Source organism: Coregonus lavaretus (assembly GCF_964263955.1).
Source record: "Coregonus lavaretus genome assembly, chromosome: 24".
Classification (NCBI taxonomy): domain Eukaryota; kingdom Metazoa; phylum Chordata; class Actinopteri; order Salmoniformes; family Salmonidae; genus Coregonus; species Coregonus lavaretus.
In genome coordinates this window covers 34522885-34541400 of record NC_140011.1, presented here as the reverse complement: position 1 = coordinate 34541400, position 18516 = coordinate 34522885, and the positions used below count along the sequence as shown (strand labels likewise).

At 44.0% G+C, this 18516-nt stretch overlaps 1 protein-coding gene across 1 annotated transcript in view; it reads right to left on the bottom strand.

Moving 5' to 3' along the window:
• Nucleotides 1–2744: 2744 nt before the first annotated feature.
• LOC311100200 (neuronal migration protein doublecortin-like) overlaps nucleotides 2745–18516 on the bottom strand; it is a 93658-nt gene continuing 77886 nt past the window's right edge. Inside the window, exons 5-8 of the mRNA XM_084141006.1 lie at nucleotides 18233–18289; nucleotides 13645–13722; nucleotides 8193–8290; nucleotides 2745–4195 (exon numbers count right to left, since the gene is read on the bottom strand). Of these exons, the coding sequence (XP_083997132.1) occupies nucleotides 4139–4195; nucleotides 8193–8290; nucleotides 13645–13722; nucleotides 18233–18289 (290 nt within the window). The 3' untranslated portion in view covers nucleotides 2745–4138. The remainder of the gene's footprint in view (nucleotides 4196–8192; nucleotides 8291–13644; nucleotides 13723–18232; nucleotides 18290–18516) is intronic.

Below are 18516 nucleotides of genomic sequence, written 5' to 3'. Positions count from 1 at the left end.
CTAACAAGCATAGTAAAACAAGGACAATTCATACAAGTGGGGACGTTTCGCCTGTCCCCACAAGGAAATGTATATTTTAGGGTTAGGGGTAAGGTTGGGGTTACAATTAGGTTTAGGGTTAGAATTAGGGTTGGGGGTTAGGTTTAGGGTTAGGAGTTATGGTTAGGTTTAGGGGTTTGGGGTTAAGATTAGGATTAGGGTTGTGGTTAGGTTACAGGTTACAGGTTAGGTTTAGGGGTTAGGGAAAATAGGATTTTGAATTGAAATTAATTGTTTGGTCCCCACAAGAATAGTAAAACAAATGTGTGTGTGTATGTGTATGTGTGTGCAAGCATGTGTGTATTTATGTGTGCATCATTGCACTGTCTGTGGGCAACACTGCTGTATCCTTCATAGGGTTGACCAACTCTCAGCAGGTGTGTTGCCTGGGGGTCAATGAGGAGCAAGTGGTTTCTGCACCAGACAAAAGTTAAAATAATAATGCCTGAGTTTATACCTGTAATATGTTATATTCTAGTGGATGAATGACATGCATCTGTATTGAATTCTATGAGGTACACAGTAATTGTGGATGTATTTAGCCCGTACAGGTGGTTAGGTGCATGTGTTGATAAATGCTTTATCTTAGGATTGTCTTATTGCAGTTTGGTTGCACTCTCCTCAGTAAAATATAATGAGTAACAATGAAGATATACTGTAGTAAATGATATAATGGATTTAGGCAGCTTTTGTCTGTATGGATGCATTTACTACTAGAAAATAATTGACATGCTACTCTGTCTTCATGACTGTCTTGGACACTGTGCTCGTTAGAGAGAAAGCATGTCTTCCAGTCGCCCTGTTATGTTTTACCAGAGGAAACCTTACAGAACAGCAGCAGTTATTCAGTGCTTTGCTGTGTTTCCAGCAGGTCTACTAATGTGCCACGATCACAGCTGCATTGAAAGCAGTGTAAACGTGAGGAGAACTCCCCAGTAGCATACAGTGGAATGAATTCCCCAGACACCCCTGTTTATACTGGAGATTCATGTTTACTGTTGAGACTCCCAATTACCATGGCAATGGAGACAGATACAATGGTGAGTTCTCATGAACAGAATAGAATAGAAATATCGTGTTTTTCACACTGTGGTACTGCCTGTGGCATTCCTTGTATATAACCATGTTATTTTTACTCATTGTTACGCGTTATTCACTGTGTATTTATTCCTCGTCACTATTTCGATTTGTTTATCTTTAACTTGGAATTGTTGGAACAGGACCCGTAAGCATTTCACTGTTCGTTGACACCTGTTGTTTACAAAGTATATGACAATTAACATTTGATACGATTTCTTTGTACCTCTTGATGTCTCTACCTAGCTATGCAGCTTTGCATCTCATTCAGACTTCCCACTACCACAAACACTTCCAAATTCACCTGAGCTTGCATGTCTCTAGAATACAGCTAAGAGGGGCTGCTGCTAATATTACACAGAAGAATCCATTGCAGCACAGACCACGTTTTGTTCACTAGCCTAATAATGGTCAAAAACAGCTTGGAGATGGACTGTAATGTGATTTCAACATTATAAGATTTATGGATATGAATGTGTGGATATTGATGTATGGTAGTGGTGTGAATAAAACAATGAGACAGAAGTGTAAAACTGTGTTGCTTGGTTAAGACTGAGCTAACAGCCATCATTGGAATACAGCCAGAGGGAGAGGTGGAATACAACTCTTTTAATTGCAAAAGGGAATCGATTAATACATAGAATGAAGCACTGAAACAAGCCACTGTGACATTGCAAAAAACACCATTAAAGACATTGTACATTTCCCAGTAACCCAAGTCATAAAGAGCATAATACATTTGCACCATGATAAAGTTATCCTGGCAGTCTACAAAACAATGTATGAGAGCTCACACCGCGCTGACGGCAGCTCTACAATTCAAGACATTTAAAAATTATTTACAAACAGTTGGTTAACAAAGAAGACATGTCTTAGTTTCCCTGTTTATTTTTTAAAAACATTTTTAAATCAAAAGACAGCAATCCAAAAGAAAAAAGAAAAAAGGGCACCACTGGAGCTGAGAGGTGGTTCCCACCTCCTGTCTTACATGGTGACTGCAGCTTCACACAAACAACTGACTGACACTGTTAATGTTAAGCTGTAGAAAATCTGGGGCAAAGACCAAAGATATCAAACAGCCGGTGAGATAAAGTAGAACTGAAATTTCCACAAAAGAAAAACTGACTCCTAAGGTTTTATTTTACAAAGTGTTGATTCCCAGACGGTGTAAAAGTGGACCTGCAGTTGGACTAGCTGTAGTGCTGACATCACAATGACATCACTCCCTGCAGAAAGAGGGTGGGAGTAGTCAAGGTGCTGTGCTGCTCACTTGGGTCCGATTTAGCAGATGTTTTTTGCAGTCAGGTAGATCCAGAGAGAGGTGCACACTGGATCACCTGACATACGTAATACATAGTATGTCTACCTAATAGTCTAGTATGTCACACTATTCCTTGCGATGACTGCCACAGAAAAATGTCCCTGTATGCCTGCCCTAATTCACTTTCTATTGCACAATGTGTTCATCAGATTTAATAGGACATTCTCTCCATGAACATGACATTATTATAACCATTCATGTGTTATTCTTCAAGAAAAGGAAAATCAGCTATTGTTTTAGACATATATATATTACTTTTAAGATCATTTTATCAAGACAATTTTTTTTTTTTTTTTTTTTTACAAATCCAAAAATGCAATTTACTCCTATCTAAACTTTGTATTCAATCATTAAGAAAAAAGAAAAGATATTTAGCCATGCAAAATGTGAGAAGCTCTACTTATTGTATTTCTATGCTGGTGAAAATCTATTTCCCCTACACGGACATGGTCTGGTCCGATTGGCCTCATGGGAGGCCCCAGTAACATGCAGACAGTACATGTGGCTTACAGGTATGACTCCACTGGGGAATTACAGATGATCTACATTTCAGATTGACACATTGCTCGTTTATTAAAAACTTTCCTCAATATAGTACACCTGGCTTTATCACATTAACACTAAAATCTCCTTATTAGAATCAGCTTGAAAAAGGAGGAAAGGTAATCATGCTAAAATAGACTTAAAAATCCTAAACCCTTTTTTAATGAAAAAATATGTGCTTGTTTGTTTTTAAAAAGGGCCTAATTTTCTGGCTTTGGTTGGTTGGTTGGCTTGTACACACTAATAGGACTTCCCACAGTACCCCTACTCTAACGGTTTCACAGCTGCTTGGCTTTACTGTGCCTTACAGTGTCTCTTTCTTCTCATAGATAGATGATACACAGAAAACATGTTATGTTGATTCAACGTTTGGCAGACGTTGTATTGACGTTGGATGGAAGCACGAATGTTAGGCATTAGCTGGGATGTTGCGATGGCTATACACAGTATTTACAACAGATGAAAAGGATATTCACCTCTCATGGCTAAAGAGCCTTCCCCTAAAAATGTTCTCATTGCTTTTAACACCTTGAACCATAGCACAGAAAGAGAGATGGACACAGAGGGACATTATTATTACTTTGACTCAAGTCTGACTACTACACCCCTGGAGAAATAGTCAATTTGCTGCTTGGAATTGTTCACTTGAATTTAGAAAATCTTTCAAATGTGTTGTTTGCTCTGTATCAGAATGCATGGTTTTAAGAAGAAGAAAAATACTCTTCGTAGTTATATTGTGGGAACTGCCTTTTTGAAATTGCTTGTAAATAAATGATGAGCTCTCTTTTGAAAGCATAACAAAAAACATGTAATAGTGAACTTTCACACAATATAATGATTTGGTGAATTTGTTAGAGGCGGTAATTCATACATCATTGTTGTATACGCCCAGCATATACATTCTTAACAACATAGGATATAAAAAAACATGATCTAGTCGTGAATTCTCAAGCAGCAAAAGGTGGAACAGCCGTTGTGGCCAAGGCCAGGTAGACTTTACACGTGGCACCAGGGAGAGCTCAAATGGAGAAGTCCTCCAGGAACACTAGAGAGCGCTGGCCGTTAGTGAAGGTGGAGAGCATCAGAGATACATCTGAGTGGTAGGCCAGGGGGAGACAGGCAGGCAGCAGCAGCTGACAGAGAAACAGACAGGAGGCTCTACATAGACTCCCCAAGAGAATCATCATCATCCAGAGATAGGGGCAGGTAGAGATCCTACAGGGAAAAACATGGAAAATCATTATCTGAATGAGCTAGGGCAGGGGTTTTCAAACTTTTGTTGCCCAGAGACCCCCGCCAAGGCAAACTGGCGGACCAGGTATCTATTAGCAAAAAATAAAATAAAAAATCCCATATTTTCTTATAATCAGATGAATGATAATGGCAAGTAAAAGTAATCAACATTTTATGAATAGATTTGGTAGACAGTGTCATTATTCTGACCTCCCCACAGTTCACTGGAAGAGGAAGTGTAAACTCTAACATAGTCTATTAGCTAGAAAGGTATCTTGGCGGCATTGAGAACATTTTGCTATTGTAAAGCACGTTTTATGCAATTCTACCAATTTTTTTATGGCGCTGAGAGACAATTTTGCTGTTTTAAAGCTAATTTCCTGCAATTCTATGCATTTTGCCATGGCTAATGCTGTGTTCCTCTGCTCAAACATTATTTAAAAAAAATATATGGGCATGTGCCCTGAAAGCCCAGTTTTTGGAATTTTCGATTCTCCCTGACTAACCATCCACAGTTTTTATGCGTGTAAAGTCTTACCGTATAAAATAAAATCACGACAGTTGTGATGGAAACAGGAAGTTTATGTACAATTTCATTAATGCCGACAGATAATTTGTCCATTCAACATGAGAATCTTTTGTGTCTGTAACTATATATATATATATATTTTACTTTATCTTTTTTTTAGGGGGTAGATCAGCTTTAATATTGCAGATACAGTGCATTCTGAAAGTATTCAGACCCCTTCCCCTTTTCCACATTTTGTTACATTACAGCCTTATTCTAAAATGGATTAAATAAATACAAATCCTCATCAATACCCCATAATGACAAAGCAAAAACAGGTTTTTAGAAATCTTTGCAAATGTATTAAAGATTCTACAAACCTGTTTTTGCGTTGTCATTATGGGGTATTGTGTGTAGATTGATGAGGGAAAAAAGCAATTTAATCCATTTTAGAATAAGGCTGTAACGTAACAAAATGTGGAAAAAGTAAAGGGGTCTGAATACTTTCCGAATGCACTGTAGATTGTGGCTTCTATCAATTTAATTGTCTGCATCATTTCCAATCCCCCATATACAGTGGGGAGAACAAGTATTTGATACACTGCCGATTTTGCAGGTTTACCCTACTTACAAAGCATGTAGAGGTCTGTAATTTTTATCATAGGTACACTTCAACTTTGAGAGACGGAATCTAAAACAAAAATCCAGAAAATCACATTATGATTTTTAAGTAATTAATTTGCATTTTATTGCATGACATAAGTATTTGATCACCTACCAACCAGTAAGAATTCCGTCTCTCACAGACCTGTTAGTTTTTCTTTAAGAAGCCCTCCTGTTCTCCACTCATTACCTGTATTAACTGCACCTGTTTGAACTCGTTACCTGTAAAAAAGACACCTGTCCACACGCTCAATCAAACAGACTCCAACCTCTCCACAATGGCCAAGACTAGAGAGCTGTGTAAGGACATCAGGGATAAAATTGTAAACCTGCACAAGGCTGGGATGGGCTACAGGACAATTGGCAAGCAGCTTGGTGAGAAGGCAACAACTGTTGGCGCAATTATTAGAAAATGGAAGAAGTTCAAGATGACGGTCAATCACCCTCGGTCTGGGGCTCCATGCAAGATCTCACCTTGTGGGGCATCAATGATCATGAGGAAGGTGAGGGATCAGCCCAGAACTACACGGCAGGACCTGGTCAATGACCTGAAGAGAGCTGGGACCACAGTCTCAAAGAAAACCATTAGTAACACACTACGCCATCATGGATTAAAATCCTGCAGCGCACGCAAGGTCCCCCTGCTCAAGCCAGTGCATGTCCAGGCCCATCTGAAGTTTGCCAATGACCATCTGGATGATCCAGAGGAGGAATGGGAGAAGGTCATGTGGTCTGATGAGACAAAAATAGAGCTTTTTGGTCTAAACTCCACTCGCCGTGTTTGGAGGAAGAAGAAGGATGAGTACAACCCCAAGAACACCATCCCAACCGTGAAGCATGGAGGTGGAAACATCATTCTTTGGGGATGCTTTTCTGTAAAGGGGACAGGACGACTGCACTGTATTGAGGGGAGGATGGATGGGGCCATGTATCGCGAGATCTTGGCCAACAACCTCCTTCCCTCAGTAAGAGCATTGAAGATGGGTCGTGGCTGGGTCTTCCAGCATGACAACGACCCGAAACACACAGCCGGGGCAACTAAGGAGTGGCTCCGTAAGAAGCATCTCAAGGTCCTGGAGTGGCCTGAACCCAATAGAAAATCTTTGGAGGGAGCTGAAAGTCCGTATTGCCCAGCGACAGCCCCGAAACCTGAAGGATCTGAGGAAGGTCTGTATGGAGGAGTGGGCCAAAATCCCTGCTGCAGTGTGTGCAAACCTGGTCAAGACCTACAGGAAACGTATGATCTCTGTAATTGCAAACAAAGGTTTCTGTACCAAATATCAAGTTCTGCTTTTCTGATGTATCAAATACTTATGTCATGCAATAAAATGCAAATTAATTACTTAAAAATCATACAATGTGATTTTCTGGATTTTTGTTTTAGATTCCGTCTCTCACAGTTGAAGTGTACCTATGATAAAAATTACAGACCTCTACATGCTTTGTAAGTAGGTAAACCTGCAAAATCGGCAGTGTATCAAATACTTGTTCTCCCCACTGTATATATATATTTTAAAATATATTTTCCTTTATTATTTTCCCCTGTGTCTGTAAAATGTATTATGCAAGAAATGGCGGTGGAAAAGGCTTTATGTGCAAATATTGATATAATAACCATCATATCGAAGTCACGCGATGATATGGTGTGTGGTCCTCCCACTACGACTCGGGAAACCATGCTGTTTATTAGGCTACAGATTAAATCATTTATGATGAATTTCCACAGTGCACGGTGATCTTGATACTCCTTTCCAATAAATATCGAGGGTCTGATTCTGGTGATATGATGATCGATGCTTGACTGCCGTTTCACAAAGAAAAATATTCTGGCTCTTATCCATAATAATCTCATCATGTAGACTAGCCTACCCATATGACACAGACTACCGACACTGTATCTGCCAGAGTAGGCACATTTGCTATTTAACGCAACAGTTTTTGTGACAAAACTATCGGTAGAGTTGAAAATGCAATGGAAACATATTGAACTTTCGATTTTTATTCGGTACATGAAAACTAAAGAGAAGAAATACATTTTGTTTGCAATACGTCATCAAGCACTGATTTCAGTTTGGTGGAAACACACCACTGGTGGGAAAATGCGCATATGTTCTTTATGCGGATTTTAGAATATTCACATGAAAATCTGTTGCCAATTGAGTGGAAACCTAGCTAGTGTCTAGCTTTTATTTGATTGTTAAATATTATTTCTGCATGCATTCGATCTGGTTTTGGACGTTTAAATTGACACTGAAACAGTTTTTCCATCCTGAAAATTACCACAGACGTCCCACCTAAGAATTTTCTATACAGAAAAAACCCTGTAATTAGCTGTAATTAGCTCCAATGACTGTAATTTCCTCCATATTAAAGCGATAGTTCGAGATTTTGGCAATAAAGCCATTTATCTACTTCCCTAGAGTCGGTTGAACAGAAACAGCTAGCATGCTAACTGTTCCTGTAGACTTCCAGTCATTGCGCTAACGCTAGTTAGCATTGGCTAGTGAAACTACCTCTAACTTCTTTCATAAGGGATGCAGATACATAAAATAAAATAAAAAACGTTTGCGGACCCCCTGAAGTACCTCAGTGGACCCCTAGGGAGCCGTGGATCCTCGTTTGAAAACCCCTGAGCTAGGGGACAGATCCTCTTCAATGAGTTCTGAGCTGAGCTATGGGCTTCTAGGTGAAGTACGAGAGAGATTAAGAGAGAAGGCAGTATGAGAGAGAACAGGGAAAGAGAGAGGGAGGGGAAAGAGAGAGGGAGGGATAGGTAGTGGTAGTGAGGTAGTGGAGAGGATGGGGTACCTTCTGCTTGCGGTGGATGCCTGGGCTGTTGGGGGTGGAGGTGGGGGACTGCTTGGAAATTGGGGTAGAGAGCTGGCTGCTGGAGCCCGTCCCGTTGGCTGTGAGAACCCAGACGGAGTGAGAAAGAAAAGGAGGTGTAAAGAGAGAGAATAAAAGAGGTAAAGGGAGAGAGAAAAAGAGAGAGAGCAGTGAATTAGACCGTGTTTAAGACCTGTATGCAGACCAGTGAATTAGACCGTGTTTAAGACCTGTATGCAGACCAGTGAATTAGACCGTGTGTAAGACCTGTATGCAGACCAGTGAATTAGACAGTGTTTAAGACCTGTATGCAGACCAGTGAATTAGACAGTGTGTAAGACCTGTATGCAGACCAGTGAATTAGACCGTGTTTAAGACCTGTATGCAGACCAGTGAATTAGACCGTGTTTAAGACCTGTATGCAGACCAGTGAATTAGACCGTGTTTAAGACCTGTATGCAGACCAGTGAATTAGACCGTGTGTAAGACCTGTATGCAGACCAGTGAATTAGACAGTGTTTAAGACCTGTATGCAGACCAGTGAATTAGACAGTGTGTAAGACCTGTATGCAGACCAGTGAATTAGACCGTGTTTAAGACCTGTATGCAGACCAGTGAATTAGACCGTGTTTAAGACCTGTATGCAGACCAGTGAATTAGACCGTGTTTAAGACCTGTATGCAGACCAGTGAATTAGACCGTGTATAAGACCTGTATGCAGACCAGTGAATTAGACCGTGTTTAAGACCTGTATGCCAGGAGTACTGTCTGTCACAGCCAGAAGAGGACTGGCCACCCCTCAGAGCCTGATTCCTCTCTGGGTTTCTTCCTAGGTTCCTGCCTTTCTAGGGTGTTTTTCCTAGCCACTGTGCTTCTACATCTGCATTACTTGCTCTGTGGAGTTTTAGGCTGGGTATCTGTATAGCACTTTATGACAACTGCTGATGTAAAAAGGACTTTATAAAATACATTTGATTGATTGAGTCCTTGGCCCTCACTTGGCTGTGGACAGAGTCTCTCTGGGTGGCTGACTGACTGGGTCCCTGTTTGTTCCTCTCTACCGGAGGACGTTTGGCCATTACTCTACAGCCCTTTCAGGTTGCTAAGATACTCCTGGCCTAGACAGTGTTTACATCTGAGAATGGTGTGATGTCGTAGTTGGTGGAGTAAGACTTTTTAAAGAGCAAAACTGAATCCCGAAGGAAAGACTTTAAAACAGATGGCCAGTCTCTCTGCCAGGCTGAATTGTAAACAGGTACAGTGGAGCAAGAGCAGAGCTTTGCAGATGAAGCCAACTCCAATTCCATAAAGTGAATATCTTCATCCGAATCTAAAATGTCTATTTAACTAAAATCAGAAAACCAGAACTAAAAAGCCAAGAAATAATGACATGAAAGCAGTATGTACAGAACTAGGTTGGGAAGGCAATGAAGATATGCTTTAATCTATTCTTGTCCATGCCTATTTCAGAAGATTGGTCTATGGGTGTATATGCTGTAGGGTAGTATGGTGGCCAGGAGATGACGTTTTCCTGTCACATACAGCCAACCTTTAGTCTGATTCCAGCCTTTAAATATAAATCGTATAAAAAAAAAGAAATGCAGGGTGTTTCGGAAAGAAGCAGCGGTACACAGAAACATGCACCACAGATACCTGAAAACATGGCTTTTATTTCAATTGAAGAAAAATAACAAAAATGTGCAATAAAACTAAACAAACATAAACAGCAAAACAAAAGAGTGAACAAACGAGTCAAACCAAAAGCACCATTGGAGGAAGGAGTTAGAAGAGTTAATATTGGGAAGGTGTATAAAAAGGAGCAAGCATGCTGGCATTCAGGCTTGAGTTTACTTGAAAGCTAGAAACCATATCAATAACCCACCATGATAAACATTTAATAAATATACAATAAATAATTTCAGACCAAGCCACAGCAACAGCAACATACTGTATTTCTGCCTCAATGTATGAAACAATGAAAGCTAAAACATCAGTGTATCTGTCACGCCCTGGCTCTGGGGACTATGTTATGTTGAGCCAGGGTGTGTAATTCTATGTTTGATTTTCTATGTTGGGCTGAGTGACTCCCAATCAGAGGCAACGAGTGTCAGCTGGGTGTCTCTGATTGGGAGCCATATTTAACTGTCTGTCTTTCACTTTGTGTTTGTGGTTTCTTGTTCATTTCGGTTTGTGTTAAACTGTAGACGTCACGTTATCGTTTATTGTTTTGATCGTGTGATCAGTAATAAAAGGATATGTTCACCTTCAACGCTGCGCCTTGGTCCTCATCTCTAACCAACGATCGTGACAGAAGAAACCACCATAACAGGACCAAGCAGCATGAAGAAGAGAGAGGATGGACTTGGGAGCAGTTGAGTAGGAGTCTCGACTGGGCCAAGCCAAGAGAAGAGGAGAGAGGTTGGAGTTTGGAGCAGTGGGGTGAGAGTCTGGCGAGAATGATGGAGGCCTGGCCCACGGGGAGGAGAGACCCCCAGAAAATTTTTAGGGGGGGGCTCACGACGTCGGGGCAGCAGGAGGCCGCTATGGAGCGGTCCAGCGGGGTTGCAGAGGAGGCCGCCAGGTTACGGGGGCCACTGGTAGAAGAGGGGATGGAGGGTGTAGAGGCACGGCGAGAGGTACTGGCGTGTGTTGCCAGTCCGGTCCGGCCCGTTCCAGATCCCGGTGTAGAGCCAGTGGTGTGTGTCCCCAGTACGGTCCGGTCTATTCCTGCTCCCCGCACCAAACCTACGGTGTGCGTCGACAGCCCAGCCCGGCCCGTTCCTGCGCTCCGCACCAAGTCTGTGGTGCGCGTCGCCAGCCCAGTCCGGCCCATCCAAGCTTCCCGCACCAAGCCAGTGGTGTGCGTCGTCAGTCCGGCACGGCCCGTGCCTGCTCTCCGCACCAAGTCTATGGTGCGTTTCGTCAGCCCTGTCCGGCCCGTTCCTGCTCTCCGCACCAAGTCTGTGGTGCGCGTCGCCAGCCCAGTCCGGCCCATCCAAGCTTCCCGCACCAAGCCAGTGGTGTGCGTCGTCAGTCCGGCACGGCCCGTGCCTGCTCTCCGCACCAAGTCTATGGTGCGTTTCGTCAGCCCTGTCCGGCCCGTTCCTGCTCTCCGCACCAAGTCTGTGGTGCGCGTCGCCAGCCCGGTCCGGCCCGTCCAAGCTCCCCGCACCGGGTCAGTGGTGCGCGTCGTCAGCCCGGTCCGGCTCATTCCTGCTCCCCGCACCAAGTCAGGGGTGCGCTTCGTCAGCCCGGTCCGGCCCGTTCCTCCTCCACGCATCAAGCCAGGGGTGTGCGTCGTCAGTCCAGCACAACCCGTGCCTGGGTCATGTCCGGAGCCGGATCCGCCGCCGAGGCGGAGTGCCCACCCGGTCCCTCCCCTGTTGTGGTTGTTTGGCGCGGCCGGAGTCCGCGCCTTTGGGGGGGGGTACTGTCACGCCCTGGCTCTGGGGACTATGTTATGTTGAGCCAGGGTGTGTAATTCTATGTTTGATTTTCTATGTTGGGCTGAGTGACTCCCAATCAGAGGCAACGAGTGTCAGCTGGGTGTCTCTGATTGGGAGCCATATTTAACTGTCTGTCTTTCACTTTGTGTTTGTGGTTTCTTGTTCATTTCGGTTTGTGTTAAACTGTAGACGTCACGTTATCGTTTATTGTTTTGATCGTGTGATCAGTAATAAAAGGATATGTTCACCTTCAACGCTGCGCCTTGGTCCTCATCTCTAACCAACGATCGTGACAGTATCAGTACTCCATCCAAAACTGTATGATTGTTAAAAGGGTATATTTTGGATGACTTACATACGATATTGAAATAGCAAACATAAAACAGTGTGATGATGTCCTTTAAAATGGAACTATTTTGATAATGTGTCTGACTGCGGTGTAAAATGTGGACCTCTGTGGAGGCTGTATAAATCGTTTTCATTGAGACATTTGTCTCACGTTCTGCTGCTCATGTTATGGCTTCATCAGCCCAGATAACAGGCCAGCACTGGCACCCTCTACCCCTGTTCCTACCCTAAGTGTCCCCCCACTCCTCCTGATCCCTATTCCATCACCCACCCGGGTGGCCCCTCTACCCTCACCACAGTAAAGAGGCCGTTTAACCTTGGACACATTAGAAGGACTAGCCACTTGGCTGTCCATCTGCTGCCTTTACAAGCCCGGTCCCCACCGTTACGCACTGAAATATTAAACGTAACACATCATACTTAATGGAGGTGCAAAAATGTACGTAAAATAGCCAACGTTTGATCAGTGACGCCAGTCTGAGCAACCACCTCACTGTGGAGTGACAGAGGGTGCAATGGTGACAGGGGGACACCAGACCAGGGAGCATGCCACTCTATACCAATCAGTCGGTGTGACACATGTCAGCTAGGATAGCACCTTAATGGTGTGTGCGTATCTTAGCCTACGTGTACACTTCACTGGATGAATTGGTGCTCAATAAATGTTCAAGGTGGGAGAATAAAGTGCCTAATTAACAGTCTTGTGCCATCAACCTTTCACCTGTCTAGTGAACCCGCTGACCCTTATGATGAGTAGTTATAACGGATCTAGTAGTTATAACTGGTCTAGTAGTTATAACTGGTCTAGTAGTTATAACTGGTCTAGTAGTTATAACTGGTCTAGTAGTTATAACTGGTCTAGTAGTTATAACGGATCTAGTAGTTATAACTGGTCTAGTAGTTATAACTGGTCTAGTAGTTATAACTGGTCTAGTAGTTAGTGCTGAGGGAGACTGCTGCCCATTCCTGAGTGTTCTCTTCAAATCTCTGTCTGTCTATCTTGTTGGCCCCCTCCTTGACATAGACAGCTAAGCGCTAGAGACAGATGTGAGGTATTTACAATCCTGCACTACCTTTGCTTTCTTTCCATATTTCATATTTTCGTAAATGCTTAAGGACAGCAGATCTGGATTAGTATCATTTTGTAATTCATAATCTGCTCACATTATCCTAATCAAACAAAGGCTGGATTTTTTGGGGGGTATTGGGCAACACGGCATGCAGAAGGTATTGTGTTGAGGTTTGAGGGCAGTGCCCACCAGTAACCACTGCCTCACTGTCTCACTCACAGGATAGACAGACAGGACAGACAGGACAGACAACTGGCACCAGGGTTTAAACACCCTGACTGCGCAATCAAATCCTGGACATGCAAATTACAGACATATAATTCAACATTAAAAAAAATAATGAAACTAAATCAATAGAACAGAAAAACTAATATCATGTTAATGACATATAAAAACAATAATAACCACATGCATCCATATCAGTTGGTTTAAATCTAGCTGCATTTAGAATGATCAAGGTGGATGGATGGATGTTGATAGTAAAGGGGTGAGTAGTAGTAGTAACTCTGTAATAAAGTCTATGTGGGCCAGCAGGAAGTCACATAGTAGATCAGACAATAATGAGCTTACTGGATTCAGCAGGAGACTTGCTGCGACGGATCGGACCTGGACTCTTAGAACCTTTCTTCTTCATCATCCTGCACCCTTCTGTGGAGAGAAACGCAGACGCACACACACACACACACACACACACACACACACACACACAGTGTGTGAGCATCAGACAAACAGGTCACAGTAACCACAGTAGCATCTTTCACATAAAAGGCAGCATTGGCAAAGAAACAGACGTTTATACAAACAGACTGACATGAACACTAACATTATAATTGATTGCCAAATGGCATACAGATGTGTCTTTAGTGAAGTCTGTTGTTGCTGCAATGTTTTCAGTAAGGGGGATTATGTGGTAGTTTGGTGGTGTCTGTTGTACAAAGACTAGCTTCATAGCGAGCTTCAGTCTGCGTGGTTTCTGTGTGTACAGCAATTATATATTGTGTATGCAGAGCAGTGAAGTTTACTGTCTGTAGACTGTATGCAGAGCAGTGAAGTTTACTGTCTGTAGACTGTATGCAGAGCAGTGAAGTTTACTGTCTGTAGATTGTATGCAGAGTGGTGAGGTTTACTGTCTGTAGACTGTATGCAGGGCGGTGAGGTTTACTGTCTGTAGACTGTATACAGAGTGGTGAGGTTTACTGTTTGTAGACTGTATACAGAGTGGTGAGGTTTACTGTCTGTAGACTGTATGCAGAGTGGTGAGGTTTACTGTTTGTAGACTGTATACAGAGTGGTGAGGTTTACTGTTTGTAGACTGTATGCAGAGTGGTGAGGTTTACTGTCTGTCGACTGTATGCAGAGTGGTGAGGTTTACTGTCTGTAGACTGTATACAGAGTGGTGAGGTTTACTGTTTGTAGACTGTATACAGAGTGGTGAGGTTTACTGTTTGTAGACTGTATGCAGAGTGGTGAGGTTTACTGTCTGTGGACTGTATGCAGAGTGGTGAGGTTTACTGTCTGTAGACCGTATACAGAGTGGTGAGGTTTACTGTTTGTAGACTGTATACAGAGTGGTGAGGTTTACTGTCTGTAGACTGTATACAGAGTGGTGAGGTTTACTGTTTGTAGACTGTATACAGAGTGGTGAGGTTTACTGTCTGTCGACTGTATGCAGGGCGGTGAGGTTTACTGTCTGTAGACTGTATGCAGAGCAGTGAAGTTTACTGTCTTTACAGTAGTTGTGTACAGTGGGGGGAAAAAGTATTTAGTCAGCCACCAATTGTGCAAGTTCTCCCACTTAAAAAGATGAGAGAGGCCTGTACTTTTCATCATAGGTACACGTCAACTATGACAGACAAATTGAGGAAAAAAAATCCAGAAAATCACATTGTAGGATTTTTAATGAATTTATTTGCAAATTATGGTGGAAAATAAGTATTTGGTCACCTACAAACAAGCAAGATTTCTGGCTCTCACAGACCTGTAACTTCTTCTTTAAGAGGCTCCTCTGTCCTCCACTCGTTACCTGTATTAATGGCACCTGTTTGAACTTGTTATCAGTATAAAAGACACCTGTCCACAACCTCAAACAGTCACACTCCAAACTCCACTATGGCCAAGACCAAAGAGCTGTCAAAGGACACCAGAAACAAAATTGTAGACCTGCACCAGGCTGGGAAGACTGAATCTGCAATAGGTAAGCAGCTTGGTTTGAAGAAATCAACTGTGGGAGCAATTATTAGGAAATGGAAGACATACAAGACCACTGATAATCTCCCTCGATCTGGGGCTCCACGCAAGATCTCACCCCGTAGGGTCAAAATGATCACAAGAACGGTGAGCAAAAATCCCAGAACCACACGGGGGGACCTAGTGAATGACCTGCAGAGAGCTGGGACCAAAGTAACAAAGCCTACCATCAGTAACACACTACGCCGCCAGGGACTCAAATCCTGCAGTGCCAGACGTGTCCCCCTGCTTAAGCCAGTACATGTCCAGGCCCGTCTGAAGTTTGCTAGAGTGCATTTGGATGATCCAGAAGAGGATTGGGAGAATGTCATATGGTCAGATGAAACCAAAATATAGTTGCATCCAAAGAACACCATACCTACTGTGAAGCATGGGGGTGGAAACATCATGCTTTGGGGCTGTTTTTCTGCAAAGGGACCAGGACGACTGATCCGTGTAAAGGAAAGAATGAATGGGGCCATGTATCGTGAGATTTTGAGTGAAAACCTCCTTCCATCAGCAAGGGCATTGAAGATGAAACGTGGCTGGGTCTTTCAGCATGACAATGATCCCAAACACACCGCCCGGGCAACGAAGGAGTGGCTTCGTAAGAAGCATTTCAAGGTCCTGGAGTGGCCTAGCCAGTCTCCAGATCTCAACCCCATAGAAAATCTTTGGAGGGAGTTGAAAGTCCGTGTTGCCCAGCGACAGCCCCAAAACATCACTGCTCTAGAGGAGATCTGCATGGAGGAATGGGCCAAAATACCAGCAACAGTGTGTGAAAACCTTGTGAAGACTTACAGAAAACGTTTGACCTGTGTCATTGCCAACAAAGGGTATATAACAAAGTATTGAGAAACTTTTGTTATTGACCAAATACTTATTTTCCACCATCATTTGCAAATAAATTCATTAAAAATCCTACAATGTGATTTTCTGGATTTTCTTTTCTCATTTTGTCTGTCATAGTTGACGTGTACCTATGATGAAAATTACAGGCCTCTCTCATCTTTTTAAGTGGGAGAACTTGCACAATTGGTGGCTGACTAAATACTTTTTTTCCCCACTGTATGTCATGCAGTTTATTCTGGGTCATTGCATTAATCAGTGTAAACAGTGCAGCATGAAGCCGACAGCCACAAAGACTCCTAGACATCCTCTTCTCCTCCCTCCGCTTCACTCCCCTCTCCACTCCCCCTTCTCTGCCTTCCCTTCAGTACTACACAGCCTTTCTATTCCTCCACCCTACTCTCTCTTCTCTCAATATCTCTATTCCCCAAACCATCCACTCTCCTCCCTCAGTATCTCTTTTCTTCCACCTTCATCTCTATGCTCTCAGTAGTGCAGTCTTTGTTTTCTTCCATCCTACGATCCTCTAGTGTCCATCCCTCCACCCTCCTCCCTCCTCTATCCTCTAGTGTCCATCCCTCCACCCTCCTCCCTCCTCTATCCTCTAATGTCCATCCCTCCACCCTCCTCCCTCCTCTATCCTCTAGTGTCCATCCCTCCACCCTCCTCCCTCCTCTAGTGTCCATCCCTCCACCCTCCTCCCTCCTCTATCCTCTAGTGTCCATCCCTCCACCCTCCTCCCTCCTCTATCCTCTAGTGTCCATCCCTCCACCCTCCTCCCTCCTCTAGTGTCCATCCCTCCACCCTCTAGTGTCCATCCCTCCTCCCTCCTCTATCCTCTAGTGTCCATCCCTCCACCCTCCTCCCTCCTCTATCATCTAGTGTCCATCCCTCCACCCTCCTCCCTCCTCTATCCTCTAGTGTCCATCCCTCCATCCTCCTCCCTCCTCTATCCTCTAGTGTCCATCCCTCCACCCTCCTCCCTCCTCTATCCTCTAGTGTCCATCCCTCCACCCTCCTCCCTCCTCCCTCCTCTAGTGTCCATCCCTCCACCCTCCTCCCTCCTCTATCCTCTAGTGTCCATCCCTCCACCCTCCTCCCTCCTCTAGTGTCCATCCCTCCACCCTCCTCCCTCCTCTAGTGTCCATCCCTCCACCCTCCTCTATCCTCTAGTGTCCATCCCTCCACCCTCCTCTATCCTCTAGTGTCCATCCCTCCACCCTCCTCCCTCCTCTAGTGTCCATCCCTCCACCCTCCTCTATCCTCTAGTGTCCATCCCTCCACCCTCCTCCCTCCTCTATCCTCTAGTGTCCATCCCTCCACCCTCCTCTCTGTCTGACTTTCCTGTCTGCTGAGAGCTGATCACACAGTGTCTGTCTGTCTGTCTGTCTCCTCTCTCCTAACCTTCACGCACCAGGAGTGACACACACAGCCAGATGTCTGTGTGCCAGTGCTCGTGTGAAATGCCAGCGGGCATTTAAAAATACTTCACACCCAAAGAGCATATTAGGCACTCGCTTCCCCTCTACACCACTCTCACCCCACCCACCCCTCTCTCTGGCAGAGTGGTTTAGTATATGGAATGCTCTGCTACACCCCCAGGGAGAGGAAATGGTATGGCCCAAAGATGACAGAAGGGTTCTTAAAATAACAGATTTGACTTATCTGAAATCGCCTTATATATTGAGACTTTTAAAGGGTTAACTAAAGGGCTTTGAGTTCAGTCCAGATTTGCCATCGCCAATTGAAGGGGATCAATTCTGCTTTTAGTGATGCTTATTAAATACTGAGCTACATACACTCCCCTCTGTCTCCTGCAATGGCCATCATCAAAATACATTTTGATGTGCAAATCCGATTAAGCAACAGGATCCAAATCTATACCAAATATGGCTGTTTATGGTGATAGGGTTAGATTATCTCTGTGACTATGCTGTATCAGTTTGGACCAGTGCAGGACCAGTGTGGTGTGTGAAAGACAGGGCCCTCTCCGTCCCCAGCCCCTGGCCCCACCCAGGCCAACTCAGTGGTCTCCAGCAGACATAATATGATGTCAGTGTGATGTCGGCATGACCCCACTGACCTTGGTTATTATAGGCCCCCTGGGCTGATTTGGGTTTGGTTCCAGAGGGGTAGAGTGCTGAAAGAAAGGAACCACAACATTAAAGCACACAGGCCAACTCCTTCAGTCAAGGACCCAGTGAGAGGGCAGGCAGGGGGTTAGGAAATGGACCCTGCCTAAAACATATCACTCCTACACTGATACTGTACAGTAATCATGTATGTTATGACTTCCCCTTGTTACTAAGCTCTCTGCTATAGAGAGGTGTGACGAGGTATGGGAGAGGGAGCTGAGTGTGCAGTGGC